The sequence below is a fragment of the Chiloscyllium plagiosum genome, chromosome 2 (genome assembly GCF_004010195.1).
Source record: "Chiloscyllium plagiosum isolate BGI_BamShark_2017 chromosome 2, ASM401019v2, whole genome shotgun sequence".
Classification (NCBI taxonomy): domain Eukaryota; kingdom Metazoa; phylum Chordata; class Chondrichthyes; order Orectolobiformes; family Hemiscylliidae; genus Chiloscyllium; species Chiloscyllium plagiosum.
The window spans coordinates 101,537,390-101,557,273 of record NC_057711.1 but is presented as its reverse complement, the minus strand read 5'-3'; the positions used below and the strand labels follow the sequence as shown (position 1 = coordinate 101,557,273).

Below are 19,884 nucleotides of genomic sequence, written 5' to 3'. Positions count from 1 at the left end.
TATGTACCTGAACCCCTAGATCCGTCTGTTCTACAATACTACCCAAGGCTCTACTATTACTTCTATAAGCCCTGCTCTTAACTATTGTAGCAAAATGCAATACTTCACATTTATCCAGATTGAACTACATTTGCCATTTTTCAGCCTGTTAACCCATTTGAGCATTGTAATCTTAGAAAACCTTCTTCACTGTCTATTTTGCCACCAATTGTGGTGTTGTCCGTAAACTTACTAACCATGCCTTCTGTATTCTCATCCAAACTATTTATATAAATGATAAATTTCAATGTTGAAAGAACTAACCACAGCCTTTGGGGTGAGAATTCCATAAGAATTCCAAATTTTCTGCATTTACCTTTTGTGTGAAAAATGCTTCTTGCGTTCACTCATGAAAAGCCTAGTTCAGTTTTAAGTTGCACCCTTATTTTGTATTCCGCAACCAGAAGCAGTAGTCTGTCTGCTTTTGTGCCATCTAATCCCTTCTGTCATTTAAACGCACAATCAAGAATGACTGACTATCCCATAGAGAAAGATACCTGTGTTTATTCGAGCTGAGGTGCCTTGCATGTCTCCATTTATTGGTCCAGTCTCTGCATTTATCAGCGATTTAAGATGTAATTGTGTTTAACCAGATTTATATCTCAGGAAATTTCAAGCTTACCAAACTTTGAAATACTACTGTTGTAATTAAGGATGGGGGAATGCACTGATTCCTTTCTAATGTCACTCCTCCATTGGCCATAAGATATTTTTAAGAATGAATGGCCCATAATAGATTTTTCTTTGTATCTGGTTTAGTAATCTAAACAGTTCAACCAAGTTTTGTGTAATTAACAAAGAATAATTAGTTTATTACAAATAATACTTAAATAGACAAGCAATGATTATTAACAAGAAAAAGATTTGGGTTATGCAAATAACCTGTATTCTAACATCTCAAACTTAACACGAGGCAAACAAGGCTAACATCCCACAGAGCATAAAGCAAGTGTGGTCAAGGTGGGGATTTCTCTGACCGCCCAACTCCAATATTAATGGTAATGTGAGTCTATAAATCTCATTAAAACATCAAGGGGCATTCCAGTTTTTCACTTTTAATAATCTACCCTTGAGGCCTCTCAGAAACAGCTCAACATCCTTGAACAGCCTCAACAACGGCTGGTTCACCATTCTTTCCTGGGACTACTTTCTGGCACAAGTCCAGTTTTTAATAAACAATGAGCTTCAATCAGCACTGCGTTTTTGCTTGTTTCCTGAACTATATTCAATGCACAAAGTTTATAGTTTTCTTCATAATCATTCTCACTTGTACTGAACTATTCATGATGTATTGCTTTCTTTGAGCCCTCTAAAGAAATTTTCAGAGCCCTGTTTGTAACACACAGTTGCCTACTGGCTCCTGGAACTTCCAAAGATTTCCAGTTACACAGGGCCACTCAACTGTTCTTGACTGTTCACTGAATCACAACGACACAGACATATTGTAGTTTGGTTGCCTCTTCAGCAGAACAGCTTTACAGCTCTTTCCTGCATGGAGCTTGCTTCTGATTCTATTTTCTGCAACTGACTGTGACCTGGAACTGTTCTTCACTGAACCTGAAATATTTTGAGTGACCAATTGAAAACCTTGAAGCATGCATCATCCTTGTTCCTTTTTAACATTGAATGTAGCTAATACTTTGGAGCATTCAAATGTAGCAATCAGCAATGGGACTTGAATGTAACAACCCCTTAGAACTGTCTATTTCCTGGATGTTACAATATTCACTTGCAGCACAAATTGATACTACAAAAATGGAATTCATCATACTATGAACTACATTTCTTGGTTGAAACCAATGCACAACTTGAGAGAAAAAATAGTAATAATACTTATCAACCAATCACTTGCCTTTTGTCCTGTGATACTTTGAAGGAATAATAAGAAAACACATTTTAGTATAAATAGCTCAAAACCAAAAAAATCTTGTTGGCCATATATATTAACTTTTACAGATGGCAGGGCAAGTTGAAAGATGGCATTTGGTTTACTTAAGTTTATACATTGTGCAATAGAGTACAGAAGCAATATGATGATCATATGTCTTTACAAATCACTGGTTAGGCCTTGATTGATACATTGTGAAAACCACCTTCCGTCACACTTCAGGTAAGATGTTACCACTTCAAAAAGTGTATGCAGGAGATTCATTCAGATATTACCAGGAATGAAGGTCATGAGGGGAGGTTGGGAAAGTTTTTGAATAAAGTTTCAGAGATGATCAAGTGGAGGATTGCAATATGCTGAGGTTTGGATAAAGGCGATGGAACAAAATTATTTCTTCTAGTGAGTTGATCAATAACTTGGAGATACATTCAAGATTATTGGAAAAATATGTAGAGAAAAGGTGAGATGAAATTATTTCATTTGGAGCTTGGTTTGGCTCTGGAATGCTTTACCTAAAAATGCTGAAATTTTCTTCATTAAATAGATTTAAAGGGGAGTTGAACAGGTAATTTAGCTGAATAAAATGTCGGAATATGGGATTTAGAAAAACTCCTGTTTCAAATAAATAGCACAGGTATAATAGGTGGACTGACGGTTTCTCTGTGATGTAATTATCTGTGTTTCTGTTATTGAATCGTGACATGGTATTTGACGAGTTACTGGGTTGCGACTAATGGCTATATTTCTTGGGAGCACCCTAAGGTCAAGAGTCTTTGGGAATTCTGTGCCCCAGAGGTTTGTGGACCCTCCAACGTTAATATCTTAGGCTGACAAATTCTTTGTCTCTTAGGGAATTGAGGGAAGGTTGTACTTAAATTGAAGATCAGCTATGATTGTATTGAATATTGGAACAGACTGTGTGGTCTACTGTGGCTCCTCGTTCTTATTTTTTTTAACATGATTGAAAAAGTTACAAGTTTTCATTTGCCTCTCTTCCAAACCTGTGCCTTGTTGCCGTGGAAGGAAATAGATCGTAAGGCACCGAAACTAGAAATAATGGCTCTGTTAGATCATTGTATGCATTTCTTGGTAGCAGTCTATAAAAAATAGGCAACAATAGCCTGCAAGCAAAATTAATAGCCACTGTTGTAGGATGTTGGAAAAAAGAAATGAAACAATGTATTTATAAAATTCATAAATCACTGTTATACCTTTACCAATTTTTTCCAGTAAATAGCAATTGATTTGGGAACATTTTACTGAATTAATACCTATGTAAGAATAAGTAATGAATTTCAGCAAGTTGGTGCTAGATTAAACTTTGCTCTGAGTAGTACATAGCTTTATGTAACTGTATCTGTTAATAATTCAATTTATTTAGTCTATTTAAGCATTATAACTGCTACACATGAAGAACGGATGGCACAGTTGTTTTTTTTTAAACACTAGGTATTGATTTTGACTTGATAATGATGAAAAATATTGCTGCATCTTTTTTCTGGATGCTTTTATTATGCCTAATTTTATGCCCACATTAAAATAACGGGGCAGCAACTTAGGATCCAAAAAGGGCAAAATTGATCTGTCCATTCTTTCGTTTTCAGGTATGCGGTACCTCCTGAACAAGGGAAGAGGCTAGAACGTCTTGCACAAGGTACTGAATTTGACATGTTGTGTACCTCCGATTTCTAGCAAGAATGTATTACTTTTGTCTTAGTTGAAATAATGTGTTGTTAGCTCTTTACTGACATGGAACTATAAGGATGAGCAAAGGCAGATGTGGATGGGAGCATTGGATGGCATTTCTCTCTTTTTGATGATTTTGATCATTGCAACCAATACAAATCTCATGCATTAAAGTGCCAGTTATAACTAGTTGGGATTTTATGACAAGCTTATAAATTTGTTTGAATTTGCATTGTAGAAATAGATGAACGTGGTTTTGTAAAATATATTATCCAAGGAATAAAATGTCTGGTAATTAGTGGCACTTGCTGCTTTTTGCATGCTACAGAAGAGTGAGACTTCGATGATCTGTGACCCGTGTGACCTCCATTTCCCATTGTTAGATTATAATATGCTTTCTTGGTCCAGAGGAAGTCCAGAAGGATGTGCTTCCTCTAATGACACCTACTTTGATGCATGAAAATTTGAATGAATTCATAATTGTTCCAAAATTAGCATTTGGCACTATGCCACAGTGGAAAATCTACCAAAGAATATCTTTACATCTGCTAACCTGGCATTTAAAAGGCGCTTCAAATTCTGAATAATTGAGAGTGGAAAATTGATATATTGATAGTTAAATAAATATGGCTTTATTCAGAATCTGGAGTTGGTTAAACTTTGTAAAACTGAAAATCAGATAAATTTGATATTTATTGGGAGAACTGCTGGTTGTTGGAATTATAATCAAATCTAAATTGTAGAATAGAATTTTCACTTCCCACTTCAATTTAAAGCCTGAATTTTAGCTTATTGAAGCAAGAAGGACAGACTTCAAAGTACTTGTGCTTTTGCGTCAGTGTCAATTCTGAGATACAACTAAGACATGTATGGGGTAGGGGAGTCATAAATAATTGGATGTGTTTTAGCTTGCAGTGTTGTAGCTCCTGCTTAATTCAGTGATCACACAAGGAAATTGTCTCATCAATGTGAGCTGGAGGCTCAAGTGAAGCAGGATGGTCAGTGTACCTGGAACAGCGATGAATGTTGGACTGAGGACCAGTGTGGGTGGTCAGCAGCTTGCAAGCCTAGCCAGATCACTAATCTACTGCAGGCCCTTTATAGGAAGACTGTAATGCTTATCCTTCTAGCTTTATTTCTTACTTTTCTAACTTAAACTATGAATAACTGTAAGGTAATGTCACTTTCTCCTTTGTTTCTCTATTTCGTATGTAAGATTTGAGCCTAGGTACTTTGTTCCTAATGTTGGGCCTTTTCACTATATTCCTGTACTTGACTACATGTGATAATAAAGCAAATTCTAAATTCAACGCGATTGTCCGCCGTCAGAAATATGTAAACATGGTTTCAAATCATTCCCCACGTCGTGAGTGTATTTGAATTTTTTTTGTTACAGCCAGTGGAGTATTCTCCTTCCCTGAAGGGGTTATGAAGTCTTGCGCTCCTATCTCTTACACGTTGTTATAAATACGTAGTTTCCAAAAATCTTTCAATGAAATCTGTTTGTGTGTACATATACACGTACGCAGCACAGCTCATATTTTCCTGTGAGCCAGAAAATCATGAGTTCTAACTGCATTCTAGAGATTATAATGCTTCATCCATGTAAAAAACAACACAACAGAAAATGGTCGAGAGACGAAGTAAGTGTGGCAACATCTGTGGAGAGGGAAATGAAGTTAACGTTTCAAATCCGATATGACTGTTCAGAGCTGAATAGGGCTGGAAGATGATGTTTTTTATGTTGTTGACAAAGGAGGAGGAGGAGAGAGTGCAAAAGATGGTGAGGGTGTCCAGAGCAAAAGCCAAAGTAGGTGTTAATGGCAGTAGTAGAGATGAGATATGGTTGCAAAATTGGTGTTCATGGTAAGTCTGAACAGTTGAAAATAAGTTTTAATACCTAATTGAAAGATGGCACCTCCAACAGTGCAGCACCCAGTTAGTACTGCAAAAATTTATTCTAGCTTATTGAAATAAAAAAGATAGGCTTCAAAACACTTTTCACGACCTCAAGGTATCATGCACTGTGCAGCCAATTAAGTATGTCATGAAGTGCGGTCATGATTGTATTGTAGGAAACACAGCAGTCGTTAGCAATCAAGTATTGATCAGATATTTTGTTTCATGTTTTAATTGAGGCATGAATATTAGCCCGGATACCAGGAGAATTGTTCTTGCATTTGAATCAGGAGAATTGTGGTGGACTGTCAGCCTTGATTTCTGCATTCAGGTATTGAAGTGGGACTTGAATTCAGAACCTAGTGACTATGGAAACAGTATGACTAACAGCCATTTTTTTTTAGCCATGGTTGACATGTTATATTTCCCATGATTGTTTTGATACATAATTTTAAGTAATATTCCCTCAGTGCATTTGGGAAATACATGAATATTTGACTGTTTTAATAGAGCTACTATTTAAAATCCATAGTTTCACAAGTGAGCCAAACCAGAGCAAAGAGACTTCAATCAGATTTTGTTAAAAATATTATAGTTGAATGTTTGCTGTATTACCTTTTCTGCATACACTGGCCACATCTCTTTGTGATTGGACGTATTTTGGGCTAGTTTTATAAAATGAAATGAACCTACATGTAGCTAAAAGAAGGCACATTCTGTTGAAGTTTTTTGTCTTGCACTCGTCAGGATATTTGCAAGAATACATTTATACTGCATGCAAGGAGAGTGCTTATTGGTTGGCAAGTGGATTATGATTGGTAGAAACGTTACCATGGAGAATGTGCACATTAATGTTGATTGACTGTTAACTTCCAGCACATGAGTTATACCAACTGTCAGTTCTAAATAGGATGCCTGTGTAATTCTTTTGATGCATAGAATTAATCAGCACATATTGTCCAATTGCAGAGTCATGTTGAATGATGGACACTGTGTTGTGAGCTTTGCCAAGTGTGTGGGCTATACATATTAAAGACTGGTGGATCAAGCAGTATATCCCTTAGGCTGTTCAAGCCAGGCCCTGTCTAGAGCTTATGCTTGTAAAACTCCGTACTACCAAACAACTATGACATATTTTATTACCAAATTAATTTAAAAATATTTATCATCTACAGGTTTCTTTCCGAGTAGTTCCCAAGGATGTGATGCTTTCCTACGTCACAAGATGACTCTTATCTCTCCATCCATACTCAAAAAGTATGGCATCCCTTTTGATAAGGTATTAAGTATATTTTTTTAAAAAGTCATATAAAATGATTATTTTTCATGGAACATTTTTACTTGCATATTTTTGTAGTTATCCTATGTGAAATGTATTTAAAATTAAAATGCATTAACTTTTAAGATTTTGTCACCTGTATTAGCTAAAATTAGTTAAAGAATAATGTTATCAGATATGTTAATAGGTTACTTAATACAGCTATTTAATGTCCAAGTTGAGAGATTGTGGTAAAAGATGAAGTATTAAAAATTTCTGTTTAAAAGGTTATCTTGACTGTGCTATCTTTCATCTGCTATATATTGGAAGACATAAAATGAATTTCTCACATAGTAAATGATATTTAAATTATAGTTTTGATTGCAGGTATAGAACAGTGTAGTACTTTCTTTGCCTTCATGTCATACAATAAGCAATTTTGTTTGCTTTGTCAAGAAGGTGCAATTTGAAAATTATCCTATGAAAATGGAGGATAGCAAATTTAAAAACAAAACTAAATAATTAACCTTTTTAAATATGCTATTCTTCATTTGTTGAGATTAATATACAGAAAATTCTTTAACTTTGTAGGTGAACTTAAAATTTTTTAGTTGTTTTGACAATATTTTTGAGATTGAAAGGCAGCTTCAAAATATTTTGATCTCAGATTGTAGTTCTGAGTTTGATAACTGTACTGAAGCTTCTTATAAGGAGGTCGTGGAGTTTCCCAGTCTTAAACAAATTTAAAACAACAAAGTAGTGTGTATCTGGCAGTTTTTTAAAAATGCTTTTCTTTCAAATTTTGTGTTCAGCAACTTTGTTTACTTATCTATTTTTTTCCTGTGACTTAACTCCCAAACTAACAAATAAAATTCATTCATCGGAATAAATGGGTTATAGTTCTGATCCCAAATACTTACATCAATAAATAATATTGAAAGTTGTAGTTTTAAATTAGTCTTTCAAGTTATTGAAGTGCTATTAATCTGCATATTTGGTCGCAATGAATTCATAAAGTGTTCCTTGTATTTCTTGCGACTGTCACTTCGTACAGTGATTACATTGTTTCAGGCTTTCATAATTATTCATTTAGTGTCAATCTTGTTTTAGTGTTTTAGTCAGAATTGGTGAATCGATGTCTCTCTTCCCTCCATTCCTATCAGAGATGCAACAACAGCTTAATTTTAATTTAATTAATAGATACGTAATAGTGTATAACTTGATGTCAGAAGTAAGTCAGCCAGATTCCTTAATTTAACAAGTAACAAGTTAATTTTATTTCTAAAACTTTCTTTAGTTAATGTGCAGAATATAGTACAGGGTTTAAAATGTGTAAGTATGGCCATCTACGCAAATATGAAACTAACTTTCCCCCGAAAGATGGAAAAAGTGAGATAAACTCTGTAGCATATACAATCTAAAAACCTGACCCAGGAAAATTTAAACTCAAACCAAATTGCTAATTGTCTGCATATTGGCTTATAACTGAAGGGTCTGTTTCCTCAGTGGATGCTGGTCCAAAAGGTTTTAAGTAGTGTGTCTTGTCGCAGATTAATTTCTCGTGTTTTCTTGAAGATTTGGAGAGTTTATTGAAATTTCTTGCTTTAAGAACTCACGACATGGGGCAATGTGGTCTTATGATGGGTTTTCAACTCTCAAACTTTGAGGGAGTTTGAGAGGAAGAGAGAGAGAGCAAGGCTGTTGTCCCTGTGACAATTTCTCTTTGATCCTTAGTTTTCAAATTCCAGTCGCTTTACTATACTTAACTATTCCCTCTTTCGGAAAGCTTCATTGTCTTGATGTCTTAATTGAAACCACTAGTGTTTTTCATTTGCAGCTGTAGCCTTTGTCTTTTATTTTGCAAAGTGTTCTTTTCAAAAGATTCACATGTTCATCTGATAATACCATATTTTAATAAAACAGCACTTTTAGACAATGACATCATAAATTAGCGTTTCAAGTAAAACATCTTTGTAACATTAAGGTTTTAACACTGGAAATTTATTAAATAATTTATTTTTGTCTTTGTTAAATTTACACTCAAACCTGGCAGGGAAAGACTATCAAATGAACTGGGAATGAAATACCCATTCAAATTGCACAAGAAATGTGTGTTCCGAACAATATGGCCACATAAATTTAGAGTGGCTTGGGTGTCAGATCATTGCACAGAAAATGTGCACTGTTTTTCCTCTTGTGCCTCATTTGTACTGCACACTTTGGCATCTGTGAAATTGGCAGATTTTCTGTCGGTAGCAATATCACCTGAAAAGTTTAATAAATGCAAGACTTGTCTGCTATCCAACACTTGGTTCATTAATGATAAGGAAAGGTTGAATTCTTTACTGATCAGAATCCCTGCTCAGTAGGCATAGAGCTATACTTTCTTGTATTTTAATGGTATGAGGAAGTATTTCAGTTAAGTGATTTTTCAATTTTGAATAGAAATACAAAGATGTTACAGAGAGATTTACCCACCTGTGAGAGCATCAAGGAGTTAGAATTAAGAACTAAATAGACAAAGCCTTTTCACTCAAAGGGTAATGGATTTGTGGAATTCGCTATTAGAGAAGATAATTCAAGTGGACAATATAAGTTGAGGTAAAAGACAATTATATACGTTTCTTGAGAGAGAAAGTTACATTGCAGTATAACTTGTGGGCGGCACGGTGGCACAGTGGTTAGCACTGCTGCCTCACAGCGCCAGAGACCCGGGTTCAGTTCCCGCCTCAGGCAACTGTCTGTGTGGAGTTTGCACATTCTCCCAGTGTCTGCATGGGTTTCCTTCGGGTGCTCCGGTTTCCTCCCACATTCCAAAAATTGTGCAGGTTCGGTGAATTGACCATGCTAAATTGCCCGTAGTGTTAGGTGAAGGGGTAAATTTAGGGGAATGGGTCTCGGGGGGGGGGGGGGGGGTGCTCTTCGGAGGGTCGGTGTGGACTTGTTGGGCTGAAGGGCCTGTTTCCACACTGTAACTAATCTAATCTAAAACTTTTAAAGCAATCACATATCACAATCAAATTGAAGAACTTATCCCAAGAGAAAGTAAAACAGGAAGAAATATATTAAAATATTCTTTCAAATATTAAAAATGAAAACGTTCCCACTTGCGTTTCTGAATAGCAAGGAACTGAGAACAGCTACAATTTAACTATAAGCTGTGGCTTCTCATAACACTGAAACAAATGTCTTGAACTCTAATAAGATATGTTTGCAGAATATGGATGTTAGCCTGTGATGCTGAAATAATCAAAGCGGAAGCTAACTGATGGCAGCTAATTTGGTGATCCCCTGTAAGAATTGTAAAGCTAAACAATATTGGGGCATAATGAGATATTGGCACTCAAAAATGCACTTGCTACTTTAAGACAGAGTGGTTAAAAAGGCATTTGGCACACTTGCCTTCATTGCTTAGTCCTTTGAATATAGGAGCTGGGAAGTCATGTTGAGGTTGTACAGGACCTTGGTGAGGCCTTTTCTGGATACTGTGTCCAGTTCTGGTTACCCAGTTATAGGAAGCATATTATCATGCTGGAGAGGGTTCAGAAGAGATTTACCAGGCTGTTGCCATGTGTGGAAGGTTTGAGTTGTAAAGAAAGACTGGATAGGCTAGCACTTTTTTTTACTGGAGCTTAGTTAGTTGACAGATGACCTGATAGAAGTTTATAAAATAATGAGAGTATAGATAGAGTTGATGGTAGATGTCTTTTCTCCAGAATGGGGGATTTCAAGACCAAGGGTTACATTTTTAAGGAGAGAGGGGAGAGATTTAAAGAAAGAGAGGGGGGCAAATGTTTTATATGAGGGTGGGTCATGTGTGGAATGAACTTCCTGCAGAAGTGGTGGATGTAGGTACAATTGCAATGTTTAAAAGATCATTGGATAAGTACATGAATAGGAGAGGTTTGGAGGGATAGAGGCCAGGAGGAGGCAGGTGGGGCTAGTTTAGTTTGGGACTATTTTCAGCATGAACTGGTTGGATTGAAGGGTCTGTTTCCATGCTTTTTGACTCTAAGTATATTTAATATCAATATAACTCTATAACCATATATCTTCAAGCATTGTTTTGGAATTTTCAGCATAGTTGCTCAAAATTGTTCACTCCATCAACTGAAGCAATTTTGAGAAAGATGAGAACTTTGCAAATCCTTATCTGCATTTTAATTTTAAAAAATCTTTGGTTGAGGCCATCATTTAGAGTGTTTTTGTCATTGCAGCTTTTGCAGAGGCGATATTTTAAAAGCATATTAGAAAAGAGATGTATAACAAATTCAAAATGTTATGGCTGTAAATTGCTGATTCAAGATTTTTATCATGTATATAACACTGAGCAGAGTAGAATTTGCCATTTGCGTTTTAACACATTAAATTGCTTTTGTGTTTCAACTGTAGACACTTTGCATTCAATTGATTATTGAAAGTTCATCCTCCCTGATCTGGTCACTTCCTTTCTGCTCGCATAACTAGAAATCAGCAGTCATTATGGCAGTAGCATTATTAAAATGTCAGGAAATTCATCCTGTTCCTAGTATCATTTCAAACAATAACCAAAGCAACTTGTGTTTATAATATGCCTTTAATAAAGTAGCACATTCTGGGCTGCTTCACACGTGTATTATAAAACAAAATATCACATTGACATTTACAAGGAGATGTTGGGTCAGATGAGTAAATATTTTTTCAAAGGTTTTAAGGTTTCTCTTAAAAGGTGAGTGTCAAAAAAGCTGTTGAGAAAGAAATCCAAAGTTTTAATGTCAGATAACCAAAATTACAGACTCCAACAGTGGGTAGTGGGCCGGTTAAAATCGTAGATTCTCGAGGTCAGGAACAGATTGACATGGATTTTGTGTGGCTGGAGGCTATGTAGAGAGGTTGTGACCATGGAGGAAGTTAAAAACAAGGATCAGAATTTTAAAGTAAAGATGTTGCTGGATCATTGAGCATAGCATTGAATCGGATTCAATGCAGGTTCAGACAGGGACTTGAGGACCTCAAAATTATAGAGGGTAGAATGTGTGACACTAGGCAGGTATTAGCATAATCACATGCAAGCAACTAATGTATATTAAACTTCTGATTGCTTGCTTTGTTTACTTCTACACTCTTTCTTCATTTATCATTCAGTGAAGAATGTTACAACATGAATGCTAATATACTGCTGGTTAAATGATTTCCAGTGGTGGTTGAAATAGCTGAAAATAATGTTCCTCAGTTTCTTATTTGTTTACTGTATGCACAATAGCAAGGATTGATAAAATAAATTCCTGTAGTTTAAAAGAAAGAAATTTATTGAAATTCAAGTTTTGTTTCTTGTGTGTAATATAGCTGTCCGTCCTCTTATTCTTTTAGTTTGTAGTACATATGTATTGTAAGTCAAAACTTTTGCTGTGACACAGTCCTGAAAGAAATCCAGAAATTAGGTCAATTTTTATTATTAAATAATTATGCTTAGATATGAATTGAAAAGTCAAATTGAAAAGTCCTCCAACTCAAGCTACTCTGCTTTTTTTTCATGCAGATTACACAAGAAGGAGGGCAGTTCATGATCACTTTTCCCTATGGGTACCATGCTGGCTTCAATCATGGGTTCAACTGTGCTGAGTCAACAAACTTTGCCACCATTCGATGGCTTGATTATGGAAAAATAGCTAAACAAGTAAGTGGCATCAAGGAATGGAAGTGGAAAATATTGATTAATTTTTGTGTCCTTATGGGGCGTTTGAAGAAAAGCTGAGATCACAAAGTATTAACTACTTAGTGATATCATGTCTGCTGAATCACTGTGATCACAGAAATAGGAAGATTTATACATGAAGGACTTGTGATGCTGATCTTTTAAGTCTGTTTTCAACTTTGTATTAAGTTCCTCTGTAAATTACAGATGTGCTCAGTGGTGCTAACTTTCTCTGTGTTGTCATTTTTCCTATGTTTATAAACAAAAATCATGTTTAATTTATCAGAGGTCCAAATGAGAATCCATCATCTTGATAAGATCAGGTGAACTTTGTAAGCTTCCTTACAGTTATTTTTCTATACCATTCCTGTACCTCATGTTTTTGTCCTTGATGCATAAGCACATATTTTAAATGATATTCAACCTTAGTACTAACATCTTCAACCTTGAAGATGTTAGTACTGCCCACCATTGCATTACGACCAAACCCTGCGTGACAATCCCTGATTGATTACTGTTCCAGACAGATACCCTAAACCATTAAACTGCCAAGAGAGAAGCTATGGACTGGCTCCCCTCCTCATCCTTTGGTTGCAACAAGGTTAACTTAGGAATAAAAAGGGGGCACTGCTTTTTAGGCCCCCATAAAGTCAGCAGTCAATAAACAAGCAGATATATAGACAATTTTCTGAGGTGTGTAAAAATAATAGGGGATTTCAGCTTATCCGATATTAATTGGGGTAGACATAGTGTAAAGTGTTGAAAGGGGCAGATTCACGAGGGCTTTTTATATCCACATTTAGAATTTCCAGCAAGAAATGGTGCAGTGCTGGACCTAATTCTGGGGAATTAAGCTGGATATGTGTTCAGTGAGGGTTGCATTTTAGCGATCTTGAGCACAGCGCAGTATATTTTAAGTTTGTTACGGAAAAGGAAAAGGTTGGTCTGCAGAAAGTGTTTTGGATTGGGGGAAGGCAGATTTTGTTTTAAAAATAAGGCAGGGTCTGACCAAAATAGATTGGGAACAGCCACTTGTGGAGAAATCTATAGCAGAACAGTGGGAAGCATTCAGAAAGAACTGGGGAGAGTACAGGCCCAATATGCTACCTTTAAGTTGAAATGTAAGAGCAACAAACCCAGAGAACCCTGGATGTCTAGGAATACTCCGGACTGGATAAGAAAGAAGAGAGGTTTTTAACACCTCGCCCTGGTGGATACAGAAAGTGCAGTGGGGTCTTAAAAAAAACATTAGGAGAGCAAATGAGGGGCACGAGAAAACACTGGTGGGTAAGATTTAAGGTGAATCCCAAGATATTCTCAATGTATAGACAGGAAGAGGATAACCAGGCAAAGAATGGGCTTATTAGGGACCAAGGGGGCAAAGTGTATGTGGCACTAGGGGACATTGGTAGGGTGTGAAATAGTTATTTCACATCTGTCTTCACTCAGGAGAAGGAGAATGTAGGTATGGAATCTAAGAAGAGGGAAGTGAGGTTCTTGAGCAGAATGACATGGGGGTAAGGTGGTTTTGGTGGGCACAAAAGTGAACACATCCCCAGAGCTGGATATGTTGTCTCCCAGGCTACTCAAAATTACAAGGGCTCTAATCTAAATTTTTAATTCCTCTCTGGCCACAGGGGAGGTGCTAGAGGACTGAAGGTCAGCCAGTGTGATCCCATTTTTCAGGAAGGGTGGTAGAAATTACATACCAGTGAACCTCACATCAGTGGTAGGGAAACTATTTGGGAAAATTCTGAAGGAGACAGTGAATCTCTGCTTGGAGAGGTAAGGTTTGATCAAAGATAATCAGCATGGCTTTGTCAGAGGAAGGCCAGACCTCAAGTTTTTTTGTGGAGGTAACTGGGTTTGTTGAAGGGAAGATGCAGTTTATGTGCACTTCAGCAAAGCCTTTGACAGAGTCCTAGTGGGGGAACTGCTGAGGAAGGTAAGCGCACATTGAATCCAGAATAACTTGGCAAGTTGAATCCAAAATTATTTTCCTGTAGGAGACAGAATTGTAGGTGGTAGATTGCTGTTTGTATGACTGGAGCCCGGTGTGCAGTGGCGTTCACCATGGATCAGTGCTGGGTGACTTATTCTTCATGAAATATATCAACAGTTTAGGAGAAAATGTTGGGAGAATGATATGTTTGCATTTGACACAAAAGTTGGCTGCATGTTTGTGGGGAGGAGCAAGGTCTTAAGTTATATGAGGATATTGACAAATTGGACAGAACAATGGCAGTTGGAACTTAATCCTCGGAAGTGTGAAATGATGTGCTTTGGAAGAAGGAATAAGACAAGGAAATACTCATTGATTCCAGGTTTACGAGGAAGCTGAGAGGACCAGAGGGTCCTTGAGCTGCCTGTCCACACAACCCGCAGGTGGTAGGACTGGTTAATACAGTGGTTAAGAAGGCAAACAGGACACTTGCCTTTAACAATCACTACATAGATTATAAAAGCAGGGTTCTTTTGTTTAAAGCAGAGAAGGCAAAGAGGGAATCTAATTGAGATGTATAAGATCATGAGGGGAATGCACAGGATACACAGGAAGCAGCTGTTTTCCTTAGTTGAAGGATCAGTAATGAGGGAGCATATTTTCAGGTGAAAGATAAGACATTCAGAGGATCTTAAGGAAAACTTTCTTTCACCCAGACAGTAGTGGGAATCTGGAATACACTGTCTGGGAGAATAGGTGAGGCAGGAGAAACTTCACAACTTTTAAAAAGTACTTGGATGAATACTTGAAGTGCCATAACATTTGAGGTATGAGTCAAATTTTGGAAAGCAAGATTTGTGAAGATTTAGAATAGTTTTATCAGTGCAAACTCGTTTGGCTGAATAGCCTCTTCTGTACTGGTAGGACTGGGCCTGATGCCCGAGGGGAAGTGTTTGCTTGAACGGTTGGGCAGGGTTTAAACTAATTAGATTAGATTACTTACAATGTGGAAACAGGCCCTTCGGCCCAACAAGTCCACACCGACCCGCCGAAGCGCAACCCACCCATACTCCTATATTTATCCCTTACCTAACACTATGGGCAATTTAGCATGGCCAATTCACCTGACCTGCACATCTTTGGACTGTGGGAGGAAACCGGAGCACCCGGAGGAAACCCACGCAGACACGGGGAGAACGTGCCAACTCCACACAGTCAGTCGCCTGAGGCGGGAATTGAACCCGGGTCTCTGGCGCTGTGAGGCAGCAGTGCTAACCACTGTGCCACCGTGCCGCCCACATTGGTGGTCATTGGACGCATTGGTGGTCATCTTCCAGGATTCTATAGACTCTGGAACAGTCTCTGCAGATTGGAGGATAGCTAATGTCACTCTAATATGTTGGGGGGGGGGGGGTGAGAACCTATGTAAGGAGTCAGAGAAGGAGGGAGCAATGGCAAAAACAGAAGGTAGAAAAGGGAATAAGAAAAGTGATAGGCAGAGAAATCAAGAACAAAATTGAGACAGTGCTATTGAGAAAAATATTGAGAGCAACACAAACAATATTAAAAGACAAGCTTAAAGGCTTTGTGCTTTAATGCGTGGAATATTTGCAATAAAGTGGATGAACTAATCGTGAAAATAGATGTAAAAGGGTACGATATAATTGGGATTACGGAAACATGGCTGCAGGGTGACCAGGGATGTGATTCAGTATTTAGGAAGGACAGGCAAAAAGGAAAAGGTGGTGGAGTGGCATTGCTGGTTAAAAAGGAAATTAACACAATAGTGAGAAAGGATATTGGCTCTGACAATGTGGAGTCTGTATGGTTGGAGTTGAGAAATACCAAGTGGCAAAAAAGATTAGTGAGTGTCAAATATGGACCCCCAAACTGCAGTGGTGATGTTGGGAATGGCATTACACAGGAAATTAGAAATGCATGTGATAAGGGAGATTTTGATCTGCGCATAATTGAGCATATCAAGTTAGCCACAATGCCATGGAGGAGGAATTCCGGGAGTGTATACGGGATGTTTTTTTTGACCAATATGTGGAGGAATCAACAAGAAAGCAGGCCATCTTAAACTGGGTATTGTGTAATGAGAAGGTAATCACTGGCAATCTAGCTGTGCGAGACCGCTTGAGGATGAACAGCCATAACATGATAAAATATTTAATCAAGATGGAGAGTGAGGTTGATTCGGAGATTAGGGTGCTTAACCTTTATAAAGGAAACTTTGAAGATAGGCTTGAGTAGGCATTGATAGAGTTACTTAAAGGGTTGACAGTGGATAGGCAATGGCAGACATTCAAGGAACGCATAGGGGAACTGCAAGAACTGTTTATTCCTATGGCACAAAAAGCAAAATGGGTAAGAAGGCCAATCCACGGCTTACAAAGGAAATTAGAGATAGTATCCAATTCGAGGAAGAAGCCAAGAAAAATAATGGATCTGAGGATTGGGAACAGTTTAGAAGTCAGCGCAAAAGGACCAAGTGATTGATTAAGAAGGGAAAAATATAGTACAAAAGCAAGCTTGGAGGGAACATAAAGACAAACACTCAGGGTTTCTACAGGTACCTGAAGAGAAGGAGATTGGTGCAGACAAATATAGGTCCCCTCCAAACAGAAATGGGGGGAATGTATAATAGGGGACAAAGAAATGGCTGAGCACCTGAATACATACTTTGTTTTTGTTTTCACAAAAGAGGATACAAATTAGATGCCAGAAATATTAGAGAATACAAGATTTAGTGAGAGGGAAGAACTGAGGGCGATCAATATTTGTAGAGAAATGGTGCAGGGAAAATTGATGGGATTGAAGGTGGATAAATCCTCGGGCCTGATAACCTACATTCCAGAGTACTGAAGGAAGTGGCTCTAGAAATAGTGGACGCATTGGTGGTCATCTTCCAGGATTCTATAGACTCTGGAACAGTCTCTGCAGATTGGAGGATAGCTAATGTCACTCCAATATTCAAAAAAGGGGGTAGAGAGAAAACAGGGAATTATAGACCAGTAAGCCTAACATCAGTAGTGGGGGGAACCTTCTCAAATCCATTATCAAAGACTAAAATGGAGCATTTAGAAAGCAGTGGCAGGATCAGACAGAGTCAGCATGGATTTATGAAGGGGAAATCATGCTTGACAAATCTTTTGGAATTCTATGAAGATGTAACTAGTAGAGTTGACAAGGGGGAGCCAGTTGACTTTCAGAAAGCGTTTGATAAGGTTCCATATAAGAGAATATTGTAGAAGATTAAAGTGCATGGGTTTGGGGAAGTGTATTGAGATGGACAGAAACCTGGTTGGTAGAGAGAAAACAAAGAGTAGGGATTAATGGGTCCTTTTCAAATTGGCAGGCAGTAACTTGTGGGGTGCCACAGGGATTGGTGATGGGACCCCAGCTATTCACAATATATATTAATGATTTGGATGAGGGAACAAAATGTAACATCTCAAAGTTTGCAGATGATACCAGGTTGGGTGGGAGGGTAAACTATGACAAGGATGCAAAGATCCTTCAACATGACCTGGATAGGTTGGGTGAGTGGGCAAATCAATGGCAGATGCAGTGTAATTTGGATAAATGTGAGGTTATTCACTTTAGAAGCAAAAACAAGAAGGCAGCTAACCACCTGAATGGCTGTAAATTGGGAGAGGGAAGTGTGCAGCAGGACCTGGGTGTCCTTGTGCACCATTTGCTGAAGGTAAACATGCAGGTTCAGCAGGTAGAAAAGAAGGCAAATGGTATGTTGGCCTTCATTGCAAGAGGTTTTGAGTACAGTGGCAGGGATGTGATGTTGCAGTTATACAGGGCCTTGATGAGGCCACACCTGGAATATTGTGTGAAGTTTTGGTCTCCTTTTCTGAGGAAGGATATTCTTGCTCTTGAGGGAGTGCAGCGAGGGTTGACTCGGCTGCTTCTGGGGATAGTGAGACTGACGTATGAGGTGCGATTGACTAGGTTAGGATTGTTTTTGCTGGAGTTCAAATGAATGAGGGGAATCTCATAGAGTTCATTTAACAGAACTAGACAGAATGGATATAGGGAGGATGTTCCCGATAGTGGGTGTGCCCAGAACCAGGGGTAATAGTCTGAGGATTCAGGGTAAACTATTTAGGATGAAGATGAGATGTTTCTTCACCTAAAGAGTGGTGAGCCTGTGGATTTCATTACCACGGAAATGGATGATGCCAAAACATTGAATATATTCAAGAGGTGGCGAGACATAGCACCTGGGGCGAATGGGCTCAATGGTTATGGGAAGAAAGCAGGATTAGTCTTGAGTTGAACGATCTGCCATGATCATGATGAATGGCAAAGCAGGATCGAAGGGCCTAATGGCTACCTCCTGCTCCTGTCTTCTATGTTGCTATGTACTGTATGATTCTATAAGAGGGAAGTGAATCATATTATTATTTCACAAACTATATTGAATGGTACCAATGTATATACTGAGGATGGAAGCAGAGATTTGATTCTTTTTCTTCTTTTAAAAACTCATCGAACACCAAAATCTCTTCATTCCTCGACCTCTCTGAACACCTTTGTGTAATTTCTTTTAGTGACAATTCTATTAAAATACAAGAATAGATTTGAATTTTTCATGTTTCAGTCCATGTCCGGCCTCTTTGGATAGTCATCATATGTATTTGATAAATGACTGTAGTTTGTATTTCATTAGTGTTGTAACTGGTTACGTAAGATGCAATTTTGCATGCACAATCATTACCTGGAATTTACACAGGGGCAATGTTACACAGGGGAATATAGGATGGCGTTTTTACAGGGAGCAGGGTGGGAGGAGGTGTAATCTAGGTAGCTGTGGGAGTTGGTCGGTTTATAGTAAATGTCTCTTGCAATGCCCCTGTGCAGTACCATTGTTTTACTAGCCATGTTTGAGTATAATTTCCAATTTTCCTGTGCTCTCCCAAAGTGCAGAATTTCTCATGTTGTTATAGTTTCTACCTACTTCTGTAGCCATGTTCATATGCTGGCTACTAATTTGGGAGCAGAAATTTTCAGTCTTCACACTGAGGCTTTATAGAAACATAACATAAAAAATAGGATCAGGTGTAGGCCATTCAGCCCTTCAAGGAGGAAGTGAGGACTGCAGATGTTGGAGATCAGAGCTTAAAAATGTGTTGCTGGAAAAGCACAACAGGTCAGGCAGCATCAAAGGCACAGGAGATTCGACGTTTTGGCATAAGCCCTTCTTCAGGAATGAGGAGAGTATGCCAAGCAGGCTAAGAGAAAACATAAGCCCTTCTTCAGGAATGAGGAGAGTATGCCAAGCAGGCTAAGAGAAAAGATAGGGAGGAGGGACTTGGGGGAGGGGCGTTGGGAATACGATAGGTGGAAGGAGGTTAAGGTGAGGGTGATAGGCCGGAGAGGGGGTGGGGGCGGAGAGGTCGGTAAGAAGATTGCAGGTCAAGAAGGCAGTGCTGAGTCTGAGGGTTGGGACTGAGAAAAGGTGGGGGAGGGGAAATGGGGAA

General features: G+C 38.2%; 1 protein-coding gene across 5 annotated transcripts in view; it reads left to right on the top strand.

Moving 5' to 3' along the window:
- The window catches only part of LOC122562270 (lysine-specific demethylase 4C-like), a 437,697-nt gene that overhangs the window by 125,998 nt on the left and 291,815 nt on the right, over positions 1-19,884 (top strand). For all 5 annotated transcript variants that reach the window (XM_043715065.1, XM_043715046.1, XM_043715057.1 and 2 more), the window contains 3 exons: positions 3,532-3,581; positions 6,688-6,791; positions 12,289-12,426. In XM_043715065.1, the coding sequence (XP_043571000.1) occupies positions 3,532-3,581; positions 6,688-6,791; positions 12,289-12,426 (292 nt within the window). The remainder of the gene's footprint in view (positions 1-3,531; positions 3,582-6,687; positions 6,792-12,288; positions 12,427-19,884) is intronic.